Below are 22,036 nucleotides of genomic sequence, written 5' to 3'. Positions count from 1 at the left end.
CTTGAATTAAAATAAGAAAATTGTACAAATTTGCCTTTTTCCCCTTTTGTATTCAACATTCCGAATAGAAGACATAATTGTTTTAAAACGATTGTAATTTAAACGATTAGATAGAGCAAAAAACGCTCTTCAAAATGATATATAAAGTAAAGGTATTATAACGAAAACTTATTTAAAAACACATCATTTGAAATCAAAATTAAAAATTCCGCAAGAACTCAAAGTGAGAAAAGAGTTCTTAAGTGATGAAACGATTCCAATATTTACCCGATCCCGATACAATTACCGATTCTGTCCTAAATTACAGAGACTGATACAATTATCGACTCTGATTCTTTTTAAATTTCTCCATATAAAGGGGGCAGTTTTTTTGTAAAAAAAATTAAAAAAAAAAAAAACATGTAATATGTGCATATATTTTCGCAAACATGAAAATATACTTGTGGGAGTGATCTGTGACTTTTATTTTTACTGGTAGTTTAAAATCAATAAATATTTATAATATCATCATTAATATGAGCCGTGGCAAATAGAGTTTTAAACAAAAAAAAAAAATAAAATAAAATAAAAGGATTCGATTTCGGCAGCAGAAAATAAGCACAAATTTTTCGATTCCAATACCTAAAAAGTTCCGATTTTTTTTATTCCCAATTCCGATTCTGATTAATCATCTCTAATATAATGTTATTTCATTGCATGATTTTAATGCATACCTTTAATGCGAACAATCTTTATTTTCTATAATTTTTTATTTTTCTTATTGAGCCCTATTCTATATTGGATATGATTGATTTATTACTGGTTTTAATTGAATAGTAATTAGCTTAGTGTATCCATCTCTTTAATTCATCATCATCATCATCATCATCATCAGTCTGTCAATCTTGACGATGACTAGTTGGGGCCTCAGTGCTTTATCTCTTGGTGTTGGCGTAGTCTCACTCCATCACCACAGGACTTTCCACCTTGGCTCCTAACTTGCTTGCACAGTTTAGGTGTAGTATCTGTTGCGCATCAGATAAACATCCTCTGAACCTCTAATGCTCATGTCCAGTGGAGCAAACCCGCGACGACTGGAAGCAGAGGAGGTCGCAGATTCTGGCCGAAATTAATCTCAGTGAGGTTAACAGTCGCTCTATCATGCCTTTTCTTCCTGGATGAGGTTCCATAGCCTTTTAAGGAAAACTGCAAGGCAGCAGTAGGATTTGAAGTCAGAGTTCCCATCTCTTAGTCTTTTGCTGTGATGAGGCCCACAAGGCAGTGGTGTTTGATTTTGGGGTTGGTTCCCCTAGTCTTCGCCCAACCAAGGACACCCACAAGACAGTGGGGTAAGGGTTGGTAGTGTGCCAGGCATGTCCACACATCGGTGGGCCATAACGAACTACATCTGGGGTCCCCTACTACTCTGAGATCTCCTACAAGTTTAACCTGCAGCTGCAAGACACCTAATTACTGCGGCCGCAAGCCACCCAGTTACTGTGTGTGGCCAACGTGGAGGCACTGTAAGAGTTTTGATGATGGAGAGGCAGTATGTACTGGCAGGGAAGACTTATGCATAGCTGCTCCCTTTTCACCATGAGGTTAGCCATCGGTGTTAGCTGGAAGCGAGAAGGCATGCAAGCATGAACTTAACACTAACTAATGCCTAACTCATTAGACACATCACCTCCCCCTGCCGGATTAAGAATCCAAACGCACACACCATTCTCAACATAATGCATCACTGTTTAATGACTTCTAAATAGTCATGATACTATGTTTCAATTTTGTACTTAATGTTAATTCCATGTGCTGATCTTGCAAAAGATACATACATATATATATAAAATAAAAGTAATTACTAATATTTATAAATAATAAATAAATAAAGATATATGTGTATCCCTTTTATAAATTTTCTTATCATTTTGTTTTAGTTGGGGATGATGCATCCTAACAAACACCCACTATCTCATTCACTCCAACCGAGAGATCTTTTGGAGATTCTTACAGTTCCTTAAAGAGCAATTGTTTGCATCTCTCTTGCACTTGATTCACTAGGTATATTTGCCATGGACTTTTATAGTGTTATTTGTGTGTGTGTGTGTGTGTGTGTGTGTGTGTGTGTGTGTGTGTGTGTGTGTGTGTGTGTGTGTGTGTGTGTGTGTGTGTGTGTGTGTGCGCGTGTGCGCGTGTGCGCCTATGGAATTATTGTATTTTTACCAATCAACAATAATAAGTCCTTTTTGGTTTTTATATTTATTTTATTTTATATTTTATTTTATTTTATTAAGGCCCAGACCATGATTCGAAATGACCAAATTCTTCGAGACTATGTTCAGGAGAAAATCCAGGAACACAGAGAAAGTTTTGATGCCGATAATGTCAGAGATTTTATCGACATGTATATTCTGTTGACACAAGAAGAGAAAAGCGAATCTTTCTCAGGTAGACATCATTTTTTTTTTTTTTTTTGCGATGAAACGAGGGGAGGGTGTTTGAAAAAACTAAAACACGAGAAAATCGTGTAATAAACATTTGTTGCAATTTGAATTTAGATACTGGTCTAAAGCTGTCAATTTTTTTTACTTGATTCTTAACATTTTCCACGTGGTATTGTGGTTTGATATCTAAAAAAACTAAGTGGACGAATATAGTTAAGGGTGACACAAAGACTCCTTTTTCATTAGCTTCTACATAGTGGTGTTTACGATATTAAAAATCACTTTTTAATTACACATTCTTTTGAAACTAATTATGGGAAATTATGTTTTCCTTGCTCTTATAACTTGTTCATTGCAACACGAGGTTTAGATCACAGAAAAAGGTAGATTAATGTGCGATTTTGCATAATTAGTTTTTGATCTTTTTTAACAAGAGATTTGTTCATTTTTTTCATACGAGAATTGAGGATGTCGAAACACACAATTTCGGGGAATTGTAAGAAAAAGAAAGGGGCCTCTACTTTTTTTTATTAAAAAGGTTTTACTTCAGGATGTTTTGTAATTAGAGAACTATTTTGAGAATGAGCCAGATTCAGAGAAATACTTTCAGTGAAAAGGGTTGCAGTTTTTATAATCAAATGTGAGAAAATTGAGAGACATTGTGCAACTATAAACAAAAAAAAAACAATGAATTCAGAAGGCATATATTCACAAAAGAGATAATTTTATATATGTTTTTAATGGAAGCTTTACAGCAATAGAAAAACAATGTTTTAGCGTGATTATTTTTTTTTTTTTTTTTTACAAAGAAGTCACTACTTATCAAGGCGTTAAGGCCACTCGAGGATAAGGGTTAATAAGTGTTGCAGAAGACTAGGATATACACCCTAACTCGTTACAAGAAAAAATAATGAAACAAATTGAATGAAGGAAACAAAGAACTCAAATGCTGGAATAAAATAAACATGTCGTTCATTTTCTGTTGAGAAATGAAAGTCTTGGGTGTACACATGTTCATTCCGCCGTTGACGACTACGCGTGTGGAAGGAAAGGGGAATGCAATAGAGAAACGTGAAGTGGCAAGCCGGCCTGTAGAAAGAGAGGGTTAAGCTCAGTAGAGAGCCGCGCATATGTCTGTATTGATGGACCAAGACGAAAAGGAGATAGAGTGAGAAAGTTAATCCAGGTTATGGAGATAGAAAGCGTATGAAGTGTACGTACTGTTTGTTAGCTCATGCCCCATATATAGTCGCAGGGGGCGCAATGCGTGCGGGCGCCCCGAAAGGGGGGCGAGTTGTCCAACGACCGCTCAGCTCGAGAGCTAAGTCGAAAAGGGGCTGGAAACAGCTGGTCTCTTGCTTTTATAGGTGTTTCCGCTGGTCTTTTGCGCATGTGTGGATTTCCTTTGAAAGGAGAAGTGACGCTGTCCATGCGTGCGTGTATGTGCGTACGTGTGCACGTGTGTGAGTACATTAACGTGTGTGTGATACATGTGAATGTGAGTGTCTGTACGCTAACGTGAATATATGTGTGTGTGTGTGGACGTGGGTGCATATGTTTGTGTGCGCGTATGTATATGACAAGTAATATAGCTTGAGATGTGAACACGTGTTTTTGTATGAGACTAGAAAAGGCTCGCGCAGTGTACAGTGGTCAACGGGAACATGTCAGTCATCGTTAGTAGTTGAAATTTGGTAAACTGGATTACTTAAGGGGAAGCCTAACCAAGAATTTGTTCACATTGTACTTGAACACAATCATATTGTAGTGAGTTGGAAAGCAGGAAAACGGAACAGAGTTCTACAGGGGTGCAGTTCTAAGAAAGAAACTTTGTTCATGGAATATACGTTTATTATTCTGATTCCAGAGATACATGCTATATGGTAAACAAAACAAAGTAATGAGCTCAGAAGGCATATGTTCGTAAAATTGAAATTTATATATGCTTGAAATGGAAGTTTACAGCAATAGAAAAAATATAGAATGTTTGTGAATGTTTTTAAAGTTTTTTTTTTTTTTTTTTTTTTTGGTAAAAACAAGGGTGATTCATTAGCTAATGATATTGAAAAAGTCTGAGTTGATTAAGAGCCGTACATTTGTAGAATACGCTATATACGGCCAGAACAAATCTGTGGCAGAGACATTTCAAAGCAATCACTTTTTTAAACACACATGCTTTTTTAAACACACATGCATATGAAGTACTCGTAAAGACCCGTCGTAATTTGCCCATTCGCATACATGCTTTGTGAGCAGTAATACAACAAATAGTCCAGAACGTTCTAGAACTCTCCCATATAAGTTTTTGCACGTGTAAATCAAACCAGTCTGGAATGCAGTTCTATGAATAACAGCATCGCTGCTTAACTCTGTCCTCGTGTGTAACGTTAAACCACCAACATGACTTTGTGCGCATCATACACCTAAATTCTCTCCATGGGAAGTACCATATCAAACGAGATTTAATTCTTTTCAACGCCTGGGGAACTCTCTTCCGTTTGCCTGCTTTCCAGTTAACTACAATTTGATTGTCTTCCAGTCCAACGTAAACAAGTTCGTGATGAACCGTCCCACCTAAATAATCCAATTTACAAAATTTTCACTACTTACAATTGCTACACTATTAACTACTGTACACCCATTAACTCTTATCCTCAAGTGGCCTCTGGGTCTTGATAAGTGGTGACTCCTATGTAAAAACAAAAAAAAAACAAGTTATTTCGCGCTACTGTTTTCATATGTAACGGACACACATACACACATGCAAAACGCTTACATGTTTTAATGACCATTTTATTTTCCCGCCAAAAAATAATCACGTGTTTACTCTCAACATGAAAATTCATAATCATGAATCTTTTTGCTTTTTCTACGAGACACTTATATAGCAAAGACTGTCTAATGAACACTTGTTGCAAAAACCTTGACGTTGAAATAATTTGAATTAGTTTTTCTTAAACATGTTAATAAATGTTATTTTATCCCAGTACAGCGATCTCGAGTTCTTTGTTGGATGTCGTTATTTTTCCGAAATTGTTCACGCTTTTTATATTTATGTGGGTATGGATGTGACTCAGCGTAGCCCTTCTGTAGGTCGAAGATCTCATTAAATTTATCTTTAACGGTCCTATCGTAGCCCCGACGCCACCGCGTCGAATCTTTTTTTTTTTTTTTTTTTTTTACATGAGGGATCACCATTTATCAAGGCCCGGAAGCCACTCAGAGATAAGGGTTATTGAGTATACAGTAATCAATCGTAGTAATAGTCGGTATTGGAGATTTGATAAAGTGTCTTACTTAAGGGGGTGATTAATCAGGAATTTGTTTATGTTAGACTTGAAGACATCCAAGTTGTAGTCTGGTGGGAAACAGGCAGACGGAAGAGAATTCCACAGGCGTGCACTTCTCAGAAAGAAGCTTTGTTCGTGGAATCTACGTTTTGATTTAGGCACAAATAAAGAATGGGGGAAATTACTGACAGTGGTTTTAGCTAGATGAGTATTTATCATGAAAGATTGGCGAGGGGGGACCAGAGATTGGAGCTCAGACGAGCACTTGCCATGGAAATAACGATAAAACAAAGACAGGCCAGCAATGTCTCTTCTGTGGGAGAGAGGTTGTAGGGAAGAGAAAATGGCATCCCCCACTAAGCCACGAAGTCTATTTTGTACTTTGTCAAGGCAGGATAGGCTGTTTTTAGAAGACAGAATAATGGCGCGCTGTTCCAACTGTAAAAACCAGTCGCGCATGCGCGGATGTAAACATCGTTTTAGCTGCGCATACATTTTCCTTTCTCTACCCACGCAAATTCGGTGAGCTTATAAGCGAAACTTCACTTGTTCACGCAGACGTCGTAAGAAGCATCTTACGTCATAAGAACGTTATTCTTTTCATCCAATTGGATTACAAGGAAAATAAATTTTTAAAAATGTTTTTTTTTTTTTTTTTGACGGTCTCCGTGGAGCCGGTTGGAAATCTATAAAAAGGGAAATTTTGCGCCCAAGGCAGCATGCTGTAACCTCATCATCATCGACTACGTCCGCGTGGACGTTAAACGCGCGCACGCTCGACAATTAATTGCTCCACATGGAGATGGACTTGTTACCCTGATGGCCATTTTTATTTTTACCCTTTCTATCTCTCCGCTAAGTAAGGGATGGGCTCTTATATTGTTTAATTCTTCCTTAAAAAGCACTGTTTTCTTCATTACATAACAAAACCATTTAATTACCTCAGTCGCAAGTTCAACTCCATTTTTACACTTGATTTTTATTATTATTATTTATTTTATTTATTTTTTTTAATTTGCGGTACTAAACACTGACATCCATTGCAACAGTCCCAGCGATACTCTACCACTTTCGACTTATAGATATCCCTGCACCTGCAACCATGATCTCTGATAACAATGGATTCCGACTACGAATTGGTGAATGCCGACTCACACCCCACATAATCTATACATTACAGGGGGTCAGGAAAGTCGTAATCGAAACTTCTCTGCTCATTTAAATAAATTATAATTCATTGAAAGTTGTTTATAAATCAATGTTCACATGAATTTCGTATTAGAAAGAGATAACAGTGAGAAAGATTGGAAAATTTCAATGTATAAAGTTCATACAGATTATCAGACGATAATAAGTTATGAATTGTGTGTCTGTGTGTTAATGAGTTGTGTGTTTGTGAGTGGAGAGAGAAATGTTGCAGGGATGAAACGCCCAGAGACACCGATCTGTAGACTTAGGTCAACCGGGTTCAACTAGTTTATTAAAGAAAAATCTGGCTTTTGAAAGGATTTTCTGAGAAAAACAATTTCAAATAAATTCAGAAAGTTTTCTGATTGGTCTAAAATATAATTTATTTGTTTTTGTTCAGAATAGTTAATGTACAGACGACGTGTGTGCAAATGCATTAACGCGTTTTGATCTTGGATGTCACTGTGTAAATACCTGCAAACCTTAAAAAAAAAAAAAAGAATGATTACATTACAAAAAAGGCTACTGTTTTAATGTAACGAACTTTATAACATTAATAACACAAAAATATAATCGTTACATTTACAAAAAAGGCTACTGTTTTAATGTAACGAAGTTTATAACATTAATAACACAAAAATATAATCGTTACATTTACAAAAAGGGCTACTGTTTTAATGTAACGAAGTTTATAACATTAATAACACAAAAATATAATCGTTATATTTTCAAAAAAGGCTACCGTTTTAATGTAACGAAATTTATAACATTAATAACACAAAAATATAATCGTTACATTTACAAAAAAAGGCTACTGTTTTAATGTAACGAAGTTTATAACATAAATAACACAAAAATATAATCGTGACATTTACAAAATTGCTACTATTTTAATGTAACAAAGTTTATAACATTAATAACACAAAAATATAATCGTTACATTTACAAAAAAGGGCTACTGTTTTAATGTAACGAAGATTTTAAAATTAATAAAAAAATATAATCGTTACATTTACAAAAAAGGCTGCTGTTTTAATGTAACGAACTTCATAACATTAATAAAAAAATATATAATCGTTACATTTACAAAAAAAACGCTATTGTTTTAATGTAACGAAGTTTATAATATTAATAACACAAAAATATAATCATTTATATTTACAAAAAAGGGCTACTGTTTTAATGTAACGAAGTTTCTAACATTAATAACACAAAAATATAATCGTTACATTTACAAAAAAGGCTACTGTTTTAATGTAACGAACTTCATAATATTAATAACACAAAAATATAATCGTTACATTTGCAAAAAAAAGGCTACTGTTTTAATGTATTGAAGTTTATAACATTAATAACACAAAAATATAATCGTTACATTTGCAAAAAAAAAAAAACTTTCATTATTTCTTTTTTTATTTAAAAGAATACGTTTTTGTTATTAATGTTATGCATTTGGTGTTCTTTAAGATAGAAGCAACAGATCGATTTTTAAATACGGTTTTAAGCAAAAAAACAACAATGCTTACTTGTCATGCCGAAAATATTTATATATGAAAAAAAAAAAAATAGGAAAATACATCGAGTAGAACACCTGCTATTGTATTTTTAGTGAAAAAAAAAGTCTATCACAATGAAGCTAAAATGTTGATCGCCACTAAAGTGTCGAAAAGGAAATAAGTATGTCCTCTGTATTCGCAATCTTCAGGGTGTTCACATCTAGGGAAAATGCAATTTCTCCCAATTTTCCGTAAAAATTACTTTTAACTATAAATAAGTTTCTACTCGATAAATTTTAGAATTTTTTAAAAAATATATTATTATATTCGACATGACAACTATGTTCGACATGACATATTTAAAAAAAAATTGATCTGCCGACTCTATCGTTAAGTACCATAAAGTTTGATGAAAAAGCATCACAATAGCAGTAAACTACCAAGTTCTCTCAGATTCTCTTTCCTCTAATCTTGATCACGTTGTATAATGGGGAAAGGAATGGCTGGTTACTTTTGATGTATCTAAAGCCAAGCTTCTATCTTTACATCATCAACGTTCTGATCCCCATCTGGCATCAATTAAAATGAATGGCTCTCGTCTTGGGGAGGCCTCAAGTTTTGACAAGCTTCTGGGCTTGACCTTTACTCCTGATCTTAAATAGAACACGTACATCAAACCTGTTGCCAAAGCCGCTGGAAAAATGATCGGATCCTTCTATCGATCCAGTAGATATCTCACTGCTGATGCAATTCTCTATCTATATAAAATCCAGGTACGTCCAAGGATGGAATACTGTTGCCACATCTGGACAGGAGCTGCTAGAAAGGACTTGCCCTGCCTTGATAGAGTTCAAAATAGACTTTGTAGCCTCATAGGATATGTCCTTTTCTCTTCGCTGCAACCTCTATCTCACAGATAAGATGTTGCGAGTTTGTCTCTCTACTTTATCGTTATTTTCATGGAAAGTGTTCGACTGAGCTTCAATCTATGGTTTCCCCTTGCCAAACTTTTACAAGAAACACTCGTCTAGCTGAAAACACTATCAATAATTCCCCCCACTCTTTATCTGTGCCTAAACCTAAACGTAGATTCCATGAACAAAGTTTCTTTCTTAGAATTACACGCCTATGGAATTGTCTTCCGTTTCCCTGCTTTCCAGCTGACTACAATATGGTTGTCTTCAAGTCCAACGTAAACAAATTCTTGATGAGCTATTCCACTTGTTAACAAATTTAATGAATTTCCATTACTAACGATTACTATATTGTCCAACTGACTACTGTACACTCTTAACCCTTATCCTCGAGTGGTCTCTGGGCCTTGATAAGTAGTTATGCCTATGTAAAAAAGAAAAGAAAAAAAGCACCATAAATTTTGTTACATAAAAACGTAGAGACTAGGTACGTGCAAAATGAATGCCGATGCTTAAAATGAATAAACATTTTGACCATTCCCATTACTTAAAAATGCACCAAAAATCAGAAAATTAACCAATTTTAATGAAATTTTCAGTATTTATCAAATAATGATCACGAAATATAGTGAACCCATTACTTGTATTTAAATCTTAGTGAAAATCTTTAATAAAAACAATTTAAAGGAATTTATTTTTGCTTTTTTTATGAAAATAAAGCATCGTAAAATATAACAATAAAAAAAATATTCAATTTTTACAGGAACATTACGATTAAAGCCCTTAAATCTGTATTGATGAATTCGATATAACTCGAAGAAAATCATTGAATTAAGCATTGTTTATTTAATATTTTCACACAAAAAATTATAATTGCGAAAACTATTTCTTTTTTTTTTTTTACTTACAGTTTTCACATAATTTTTATATGTAAGATTTTAATATTTTCCTTGCGTGAAAGAATGTGAAACTTTCGGCGTAACATAATTTTTATATAATATTGAACAATAATTAAAAAAAAATTAATTTAAAAACAGGGACATAGAAAAATAATGAAATTAAAAAATGGAAAAAATTATACAAATGTTCAGAATAGGAATGTACGGATGTACATCTGGGAAAAAAGAAAAGTATCACACCCCTTCCCCCCCTTATAATTGCATGACGTCATTTTCACAGTCTTTCGACTGCTTGAAATTTTGGGCGTTCGTATATTCTGTGTTTTCAAAACTTCAGTTTATTGCGTTTTGAATTTTCGTAATAAAACAAAACTTTCTATGCAATATAAGAAGATTATAAGGTTTCACTTAAAAAAAAATCAACGTGTTTTTTTTTTTTTAAAAAGGTTTTAAACTTTAGACTTTACAGGCAAATTTGCAAATAACTGTATTTTTTTTTTTTAATTAGCTTATTTTATTTATTGATCTTTGATCTTCAATTTGTGATGTATAAATTGGAGGTGAGAAAATTAATTATTTTCATTTTAATAAACATTTCAAAATGTGTGTGGGGGGTGAATTTAAAGAAAAAAACCCTTGTGTAGAATATTATATTCGGTTTATTGGAAAGAGCATAAAATTTCACATTGAACCTGAAAATATCGTAAAATTTTTTTATAGATTTTTAAAGTGAAAAAATTGAAAAAAAATTAACTTGTAAAATTCAATTGATTTCATTACGTAAACAAAATGGCTGCATGAAGGCGCGCAGGCACTTTGTCAACAGTTTTTTTTTTTAAATAAAAAAAATAATATATCTATTTTTTAAACGACTTTAATATTTTAGTTTGAAAGTATATTCCATAAAGAAAATAAACAACTCACTTTAAAAAGAGAAATTACGAGTTTTTTTATATTTTATTCGCAGTTTTTTTTTTTGTTTTTTTGTTTTTTTGTGAGGGGTGCCAAAAATTCCTCCAAAATTCTGACACACCTAAAGAAAGCATATCTTAGTAAAATAGTTATTGTCCTCAGAATCAATGACAAGTTATGCGAAAGCGCTGATTCATGGTACGTATATAACAGGCCCAAAACCGCATGCTTACATTGGTGAAACTTGGTGTGTAGTTGTAAAATTACCAGAAAAAAAAAATGTACCATTACCATTACTTGTGTTTAGATGAAAGGCAAAGAGTGGGAAAAATCAACAAAAACTCAAATAACTAAGTCAGTCAAGGGAAGTAACTCATGCACGAGCAATATGGAGTTGTCTACTCCTGCCGGGAGAGGCCGACGTTTTTGCAAATGGAAGAATAAAAACAAGTTCTTTCTTTTTATCTGATTATCCGTGCCCATTAGTTTGCTGCTTAAAGTCAATTGAACAATCACTAAAATAAATGCTAATGGCGGAGTTGTACAACCATCACCCCCCCCCCTGCGTAATTTCTATACTGATAGTTTTTTTTTATTTTTTATTTTATTATGGATTATTATTGATTGGACACTAATTAACCAGATCATGAAAACATTTCGACATTTGGATGGAGTGCTCACTTTTTAGTTACAACGTTCTGGTAAATCGGTTACTCATTTTTTTTTTTTTTTTTTCTAAATACGGAAATGTCTTCGGGAGATATGAAATGGTCTCATGTTGACGAAGCAATTGGAAGGCGTACGATATGACAATTGACAATGGGATGGAAAATTATGAAGCATTTCTCCAGCATGTCAGTGAAATTTATAATACTTAAAAAAAAAAACAAAAAAAAAACATGCTACATTAAATAAAAACACTAAAAACATATCCAGTTAGGTAGAAAACTAACTTATATTGCCTTTGATAACATTTATTTGTTATATATTTGTTTCTGACAACTTTTTCGAATCTATGTGTACTGTAATAAAACCCCAAAAACTAAATAAGTTAAAAAAAAAAAAAAAATACTCGAAACTTTATTTTCATAAAAAAAAAGGCATGTTCATTCTGTCTTTTTTTTTTTTCTTTGAGAAACAAAAATATTTCTGACTTACAAATGCGTAGGCTCATGTCATTTTTACTTTCTATGGTTTTGATATACCCGCGTTTTTATTGGTTACAAAATGGGTGACTGATTTACCAGAACATTGTAACTAAAAAGTCAGACCCCTTTCAAATGTTGAAATAATTATTTTTTTCATTTATTTATTTTTTTTTTTTTTCATAATCTGGTTAATTGATGTCCAATCAATAATAATCCAGTGAAAAAAATTTCAAGAAACCTATCAGTATAGAAATTACGCAGGAGGGGGGTGGTTGTACAACTCCGCCATGCTAATCAAAACACCGTAAGTTGCTTGTACAGATTAGTGATCTTTTAAACCAACGCATTGCATTTCAGGTGAAAACATTATTATGTACTTATGTGACATGGCAAAATTAGCACAAATTCTTGTAAGTTACAAAATCCCAAATTATATCTTGCAAAATATACTTATTTTTATTATGTCTATGCTGGTTATCTCCCTTAGATTAAAGGATCCGTTGACATAAGCGCCCATAATGTTTTCCTCCGATGTGAGTTGATTTAAAACATCACTAATCTACACAAGCACTCATCATAATATAACCAAAAAGTCACCAGAAGTATCTATAAGTGAATAAAAGAATTTTTAAGTCATATTTTTGATACTTAAATTTAAAAAAAAAAAAAAGTCTTAGGCAAAATACAGAGAGTAATGAAAACTTAAAACTGTCGCTAAAGAGCTTAACGGACAGTGAAAAATTGTTTAAAATCATAAAAATCTAAATCCGACAAATGAAAAAATTCATACAAAATAGAAAAAAATCACTAAAAATCAATTAAAATGAGAATTTTCATACAAAACGGAAAGAATTGCTAAAAATCAATTAAAATGAAAAATTTCATACAAAATAGAAAAAATTCACTAACAATCAATTGAAATGAAAAATTTCATGCAAAATGGAAAAAATCACTAAAAATTAATTGAAATGAAAAAATTCATACAAAATGAAAAAAAATCACTAAAAATTAATTAAAATGAAAAATTTCATACAAAATAGAAAAAATCATTAAAAATCAATTAAAATGAAAAATTTCCTACAAAATGAAAAAATCACTAAAAATTAATTAAAATGAAAAATTTCATACAAAATGAAAAATCACTAAAAATTAATTAAAATGAAAAAATTCATACAAAATGAAAAAATCACTAAAAATCAATTAAAATGAAAAAATTTCCTACAAAATAGAAAAAATTCACTAAAAATCTATTAAAATGAAAAATATCATACAAAATAGAAAAAATCACTTACAATCAATTAAAATGAAAAAATTCATGCAAAATGGAAAAAATCATTAAATTAAAATGAAAAAATTAATACAAAATGAAAAAAAATCACTAAAAATTAATTAAAATGAAAAATTTCATACAAAATGAAAAAATCACTAAAAATTAATTAAAATGAAAAATTCCATACAAAATGAAAAAATCACTAAAAATTAATTAAAATGAAAAAATTCATACAAAATGAAAAGAAATCCCTAAAAACTGAAAAGAAACAATGAAAAAAACAAAAAACAAAAAACAATAAAAAATGAATTGTCAACTAAAAATTCAAATATTTATTCCAAAGTATCAGAAACTTACTAAAATTAAAAATGGTGCTAAAAATATTACAAGGATTTTAAAAAATCTCCAGAAATTTCTTTTGTGATTTGTTGCATATTTATTTATGTTCTTTTGTTTGCTATTTTTTTAATTTACAATATATTTAATTGTTTTTATTATTATTCCTTTCTTTCTTTTAGAGGCTAATATCTTTCGAACGATTGTAGATCTATTTACTGCTGGTTCTGAAACAACAGCCGTGTCTTTGCAATGGGCCTTTCTGTACGTCACAAAGTACCCGGATGTACAACGACAATGTCGAGAAGAAATCAGACAGGTAAAAAGAAGACAAACATTAGCACTCTCTCTCTCTCTCTCTCTCTCTCTCTCTCTCTCTCTCTCTCTCTCTCTCTCTCTCTCTCTCTCTTTCACACACACACACACTCTTTCTCTCTCTCTCATCTCTCTCTCTCACACACACACACACACTCTCTCTCTCTCTCTCTCTCTCTCTCTCTCTCTCTCTCTCTCTCTCTCTCTCTCTCTCTCTCTCTTGCACATACACACGTTTTGTATGTTAAGATATATGCATGTACAGCAATGGTATATATTCAGTCATTCATTTCGTATGAATCAGATAATTTTATTGTAGAACAATGTCGTCCCTTACGACGGCAGACCCCAAAACTGTTTGCTGTGGTTTTCTATTCATCTTAATCTCTTCTTCCCTTCTCGTTCTAGCCATGTCATCCTCTCTCATATTGGCGATCGTTGAGTATGCGACCACTGTTTTAAAACTATAAAAAATATAAAACAATTCAAACTCATAAAAGAAAACACAGCTTCAATACATCAGACATGAATCAGTTGTATACTCTCTGTGCGTATAATATTATTGCGAAAAGTGACCATTCAATAACCACCAACCGATACCAACGTTATTTGCTGTGATTTTCTATTTATTTTGTTTCTTCTTCTGGTCATGTCGTTATCTCTCACAATGGCAATTGCCGAGAGTGCAAACACTGGCTTATAGGTATAAAATAAAAAATGCAACTCACAAGAGAAAACACAAACTCTGACACATTTAGCAGTCATAAACATTTATATATTATTTAAATTGGAATTCATTATTGAGATGAGTATGATTTATTCATTTTTATTCATTGCGGACTATGATTCTCATCTTTTCTTAGTTGTTTCACAATGTTTCGGCCAACTATTCCTCTGGCCTTCATCAGGTGGTAACCGTGACCGGATATGAACTCTGAATCTCCTGATTGCATCCACTGCAATTACTGCCATCCATAGTTGTTGTTGTTGTCTCACCACGTTTTGGCCAAGTAAGCCTCTGGCCGGCTTTGGGTAGGATGTAAACCGCTATCTTCAGACAATTCTCACCTGGAACCGTAGAAATTCAACGTCTCTATCAACTGCGCCACGAGCCCCAAAGATCGATCAAGGTTGAATTTTTCGGTCTTATAAATTCATGTTTATTTATTATCTGATTTTCCATGGTTGGGTTCGTACCGAATGATATATATATTATTTTAATTGAGATTCATTATTGAGATGAGTATTATTTATTAATATTTATTCATTGCGAACTATTATTCTGACGAAAGCCAGAGGAATAGTTCGCCGAAACGTCATGAAACAACTAAGAAAAAATGAGAATAATAGTCCGCAATGAATAAAAATTAATAAACATTCATATTTATTTTCTTACATGAAGAACAATCCCTGTTAGGTAATTTGGTCATCCAGTGACTAATCAGTTTCCAGGTTGCATTCATTTTGTCTGTCCTATGAAGATCGTCATTTCATGTTGTTAACGACTGTTACCAGATACCATGAGGTCATATCCTATCAATAATATTCACACAGGGATGGTTCCCTGGACTGGCTCAAAAGAGGATCCCTCCATTACGACCAAGAGAGGTTGATATTGGCTGCACAAGACCAGGGCCTCATGACAAACGCCTTCAAAAAGATGTGTGGTCTAAGCAACAATAATAAATGCAGGTTCTGTAGCACTGAGGTTGAGAGTGTGGGCCACCTGATTTCTGGTTGCAAAGTCCTACTTGGGGACGGTTATTATACAGATCGCCATAACGGAGTTTGCAAATACCTTCACTGGAAGATATGTAAGAAACTCAACATTCAGTGTAGTAAAAACTCCTGGGAACATATACCCGAACGAACAGTTGGGAATGACAACTACACTATTCACTATGACTACATAATCCCTACTGCTACATATCTTGAAAATGCAGCTGTTAAACCAGATATAGTGATTTGGGACAGAGCAAACAAAAAAGCGACCGTAATAGAGGTCAGTGTACCCAATGATACAGGGCTTAACAGAGTTGAGAGGGAAAAGATTACAAAGTATCAAGGACTTATGTATGATATGAAACGAAATTGGAAATTAAAAGACGTTTCACTTATACCAGTCATCATAGGAGCAACTGAGCTTATGAAAAAGAACTTTAAAAAGTACATAGCAAGCATACCCGGTGAACCAAGTGCAAGTGAAATACAAACGATTGCACTGAAAGGGACGGCTAGAATCCTGAAAAGATCTCTTGGTTGGACTCACTAAAATAGGGGTAAATGTCAGACATCTGGTTGGATGTCCCATCCCCTAGAAGAAAAAGTTTAAGAAAAATGAAAAAAAAAGGGAAAAGAAAAATTATAGAAATATATAAAACAATAAAGTAGGGAGGAACATAAAGTGAGATGGACAGAGTAGAGTGATTGTTGCAGATAGAAAGTTATTAAGAGAAGGCCACTTGATGAGCATATTTATTTCCTTCCCACAGCAGGGAGATGTGACAACAGGTTAGAAAAGTGGAATGTGAAAGCAGCACACTTCTGGCCAAGCAATCGGTATTAATCAGTAGATGCACCTCAGGCGATTAGCAATAAACTACCCCCTTCTTAAAGGGCAAAAAGGTAAAGCCAAGGAATGTGGACCTCTTAGAACTCAATAGCTTAGACTTTTCCGAACTGATTTTGATATGAATTTAACCGTGGAGAGTCACTTGATGGGTAAATTGCTAATTACAACTAATTAGAACAAAAGATGATGATGGGTTATAGTATTTTTATATATCAAAGACCTTCGATAAGGTTTGGCGCAAAGGTTTGTTCTGGTGCTATTAAATCAAGCTGCATGAAAATATTGACTTTCTAAACTAAAAGGAAAATGTAAATTTGTTTTCCTCTCTCTTTCCAAAACTCAATTATGTTCTGCAAAGATAAAAACAAAAACAAGTTAAATTTTGTAAGTGCATAAATTAATATCTTTATGCAAAATTTTCTATAAAGTCGAAGGACACAAGTTTAATTATTGTGCATGTTGAGGAATTAACACATTTGCAACAGCATCAAAGATCGCTTGTTGTATGCGCATTGAATGACGTCTTGCAGGATAGGTATTATCGTTTAAAGTGAATATAGTGTGAAAATGATTCATAGATTCTCTAATCAATCATTCTGATAATCGATTATGAGCACAAATAAACTCATGTCATGCACGCTATGTTACTTGAACTGAAGCGTGATTTTCAAAATAAATTTGCACAATTTGCAAACACTGCTCGGGTATCAGTCTCTTCATGATGAATGGCCAAACCAAGCTGAACTCAAAATGAACGATAGTTGTCAAATATGCAATAAAAGAAAATAGAGTTGTCAACTAAAAGTTTGCCATATCTAAAAAGAAGAAAAAAGGAAAACTTGTAGTTACTTATGGCAGGTCCTGTATGTGTGCTATTATTATATTTATTTATTTATTTATTTATTTAAGCTTACTGGTTTTAGTCGACTGGTTTCAATGGCGGATAAAGATGAATTGCCATTTGTGAATGCAACGATTCTGGAAGTGCAAAGGATTGCTTCAGTTGGTGAGTATGATATTCATAAGTAATATGATGGACGTCATTACAAACAATATATTTTTTCTATTTATTTCTTTTTCCTTTTTTTAAAGGTCAGATTTTTTTTCATATTACGTAAACTCAAGCTTGAGTTCTTACGGTTCAGAAGGTCAAGCGTCAATGAAACTCTCTTCCCCTGACTATCACCTCGTTCCTTCTTTTTTCTTTCATTCTCTTTCTATTCATGTCTGGCAAAAGCAATATAATTTTTAGTCACTTTGATAAAGTTGCTATTAATAAAAGACACACACACACAAACATATATATAAAGCTGAATTTCTGTGTGTGTGTGTGTGGTCACGAATAGGTTCCTATATGGTTGACTATTTTAAAAAACTGATTACATACAATGATAGAAGATGTATCGAGACACAGGAATGGGTATGTTTGATCTGGCAGAACAGTGGTTCATTAAAATTGTGGGGTCTGCGTACGCGCCTGGTCCACAAAGTATGGAAATAAAAAATTTAAAAAAAAAAAAAAAAACATTTACAAGTGTTTTTGATATAGATGTACATAAGAATATTTTGATAAGTATGTTTCAACTTAAATAGGGATGGTATAATAAAATTGTAGGGTCTGCGTTCGCGCCCGACCTCCATAGAATGGAAATAGGCACAAACTTTAATAAAGACTTTAGTATCTATCTGCGTAAGTATACTTTGATAATTATGTTTCAGTTTGAAGAAATATGGTATAATAAAATTATGGGGTGTTCGTTCGCGCCTGACTTCCATAGAATGAAAATATGTCACAAAGTTTAACAAGGTTTTTTAATATAGATCCACAGAATATTGTGATAAGTGTTTCAGTGTGAACAGGTATGGTATAATAAATTATTGGGTTTATCTATTTTATTTTTACTTTCATTATATTTTGCTTTGGTTTTGATAACCCAAAATTCGAAGCTATCTCTTTACAACCCTTCCTTTTCATAACCTATCATACTTTCATAAATCAGAGTCCATTTTCTGTAGGCTGTTTGTGAACCCAGTCAACAGCGGGTACTTTTGCTAGTATATATATATATATATATATATATATAATAATTATTTACTATAATAATAATTATTATTAAATACCTACAGACACTAGTGTTTCATCTTTTCGGGAATCATCAGTGCAGAGTGACATAAACCCGACAATGTTACAGTTGAATGAAAAGTTTGTGTCAAATTTTAAAGGAAATGAAAATTCAAAATAAAAAATTAAATTAAATGCTTATGAATGGCGTATTTAGCTATGTTAAACCTTTCTGCTAGTTGTCATGTTTTGAAATGTGGATTATTCTCAACTCGTGATGGGGGGGGGGTTACTCTGTCATAAAATACGCTTAAATATATTTTAATTCATGCAGTTTTTATATTCATTGTTACAAAGCCAATTCTCTATTGAATATTATATACGTATATACAATACTGATGTCAAAAGTTTTTCAAAAAAATGACTTGGGTGTCATCAGCAAAAATCAAAACCAAAACATTTGAGTGCTCCAACTAACCCGATAGATAAAAAAAAGATTTTAAATTCAACCACTTCAAGCTATGAATGAATTTGCATATGTTTATAAGTAATACAAATATGTCAGCAAGTTAAAATCAAGTTTTGCATTTTAACTTGCCGACATATTTTTGTACGTATTATTCATCCAAGTAAAGACATTACTTGTTATAAACCAGCATTGGTGTAAGATTACTATTTCCTGTTAATTTCAGTGTTTTGTGTTTAAGAGTTTATCGGTTAAATATTTACACACATAAACATACATCTACTGTTTTATTTATATAGAAGATTATTATTTTTTTCCTTCGACTTCATATTTGAATTGTGAGACGCCATTTTCTTATTCATAATGATCGTAACAGGTATTTTCTAAGATTAGAATTTTATTTAACATATTTACCAAGGAATGTTATGTCAAGAAGCCCTAAAAAAAAGTGCTTCTTTTTTGTGGCAGGAAATATGTTAGATCTTTTGTGAAACACGTTTATATTTATGTTTTCTCACATTTTTATTTTTTTTTATTTTTTATTTATTAGCTGTTTTTGTACCTCCTCATGTCGCAGAGACTGACATTACTCTTGGAAATTTTGACATTCCGGAAGGCACAATTCTTCAATTCATAATCCACGCCATCCATAAGGATCCAAGATACTGGAAAGAGCCGGAGAAATTCCTTCCTGAACGATGGTTGACAAAAGACAAAAAAATAATCAAACATGAAGCCTTCCTACCATTCTCTTGGGGTAATTTTTTTTTTTTTTTCATTTATTATTATTTACTCACTAGGAGTTCTCATACCGGTCATCAGCAGAGATTACTCACTGTAAAAAAAAAACGATGGTGATCCCTGGAATCTGGATGTCAACATGCCCCCCCCCCCATATTTACAGACCTGCCCACCTCTATTGATAACCTTTGCAGATTAATTTACATTATTGTAACAACCAATTAACATCGACTTTTGACTGGCAATGATCATTGGTCCTCATAGAAATTTGAGTGGCAACAAACCTTCCCAGGGTTCCAGTCCTATTCTCACTTTTCCAATGAAAGTCTGATTAGTGCTCTCTCTTCTCGATTTTTCCATCCTTGGCCTGTCACAACTATTTCGTATGGTGCAGTCAGTGCTAAGACTACATTTGTTTTTTTGGTGGGGAACAGGGCTATTTGTACTCATTCCTTTGTATCATGTTGGGATAAATTAATTATTCATATTATAATAATAACTATTATTATTTACTCACTAAGAGTTCTCACACAGGTCACATCAGTGATTGCTCACTGATAAGAACAAGTGGTATTGCCTGGAGTGATAACAAGCTTTCCTAGATTTCTAGTACTCACTATCTCTATCGATAACCATTGCAAATGACTTTGCCCTATCGCTTACCATGGATATCTTGCTGGCAATGACCATTTGTTTTTTTTTTTCTGGGATTTGGGTGGGAATAGATCTATCCGAGGGTTCCACTATACTCTCCATATTCTTCCAGTGGAAGTCTATTTAGTGCTCTTTCTTTTCATCTTCTTTCACTCTGCCCAGTTATTTTGTGTAATATTAATCAAGACATTACATTGTATGTATGTAATTTTTTATCCACTTTTATAGTATATATATATATATATATATATATATATATATATATATATATATATATATATATATATATATATATAATTATTTACTATAATAATAATTATTATTAAATACCTACAGACACTAGTGTTTCATTTTTTGGGGAATCATCAGTGCAGAGTGACATAAACCCGACAATGTTACAGTTTTATGAAAAGTTTGTGTCAAATTTTAAAGGAAATGGAAATTCAAAATAAAAAAGGGGGGCCGTTTATAAAATTATTTGCAGTTTCAGTTTTCCTTTGATTCATGGTGAAGTATTATTTCTTTGTAATTAATGTTCATAGTTTATGTGAATTGATTTATGCATTCTAGAATTTTCCTTAAAGCTGTTTTCATTGTTGCCATTTGCAAATTACTAATTATGTATTATAAAAAAAAAAAATTAAACTCTCGATTTTGTATAATTTTACAAGCTGAATAATGTGACAAAATCGCCAAAAAGTTTTCAAAACTTTAAAAGAGATTAGCTAACTGCTAGTTTCCTGAAGAGTCCCTACCGGAAAATGCCGACAGGGATGTCCAAACATTTTTTAGGCTAGAAAGTGCAATCCACCTAGTCTGAAAAAGAACTTGTTTATTTTTTACAGCGAGTTTTAATGGAAACAAAACCATCATTGTCAGTCAGTCTAAATTTAAATCGCTTTCTTTTTTTTGTTTTGAGATAAGAATCCCAGAAATCTACAGTAAATTATTAAATATGATTTTAATTTTATTTTATGCAGATTTGTTATTGCATTTAAAAAAAAAAAATTTTTTCAGACTTAACAAAAGCTGAGAGTATATATTTGGCAAACATCTTTTCAGATTTTTCCGAACCTCAATTAATTTAAAAAAAAAAAAAAAGAACAGTTATTCATTTGCCTCCCCACACAAGGTCGATTTTTAATGTGGAGAAAATCCAGTTCTCCCAAAAATGTCACACTGGATTGGAAAAAATAAATAAAATAATTACCTTAGTCTTTAAGGATTTTTATTCACACAGTGCTGATTATAATATCCTAAAGTTACAATATGAACAGATTTATCTGTAGGAAATGTTGATTTGATGTATATAATTACTTGTGTTCCTTTTTACTTTGTATTTTTGCAAAT

General features: G+C 32.5%; 1 protein-coding gene across 1 annotated transcript in view; it reads left to right on the top strand.

The window, feature by feature from the left end:
* The window catches only part of LOC145256441 (cytochrome P450 2J4-like), a 47,125-nt gene that overhangs the window by 23,035 nt on the left and 2,054 nt on the right, over positions 1–22,036 (top strand). Inside the window, exons 4-7 of the mRNA XM_080115347.1 lie at positions 2,274–2,427; positions 14,059–14,195; positions 17,673–17,769; positions 19,842–20,048. Coding sequence (XP_079971473.1) covers positions 2,274–2,427; positions 14,059–14,195; positions 17,673–17,769; positions 19,842–20,048 — 595 coding nt within the window. The remainder of the gene's footprint in view (positions 1–2,273; positions 2,428–14,058; positions 14,196–17,672; positions 17,770–19,841; positions 20,049–22,036) is intronic.

This window comes from Euprymna scolopes, chromosome 32 (genome assembly GCF_053919585.1).
Source record: "Euprymna scolopes isolate OS-2025 chromosome 32, ASM5391958v1, whole genome shotgun sequence".
NCBI lineage: Eukaryota > Metazoa > Mollusca > Cephalopoda > Sepiida > Sepiolidae > Euprymna > Euprymna scolopes.
This window is presented reverse-complemented; position numbering and strand designations above follow the sequence as displayed.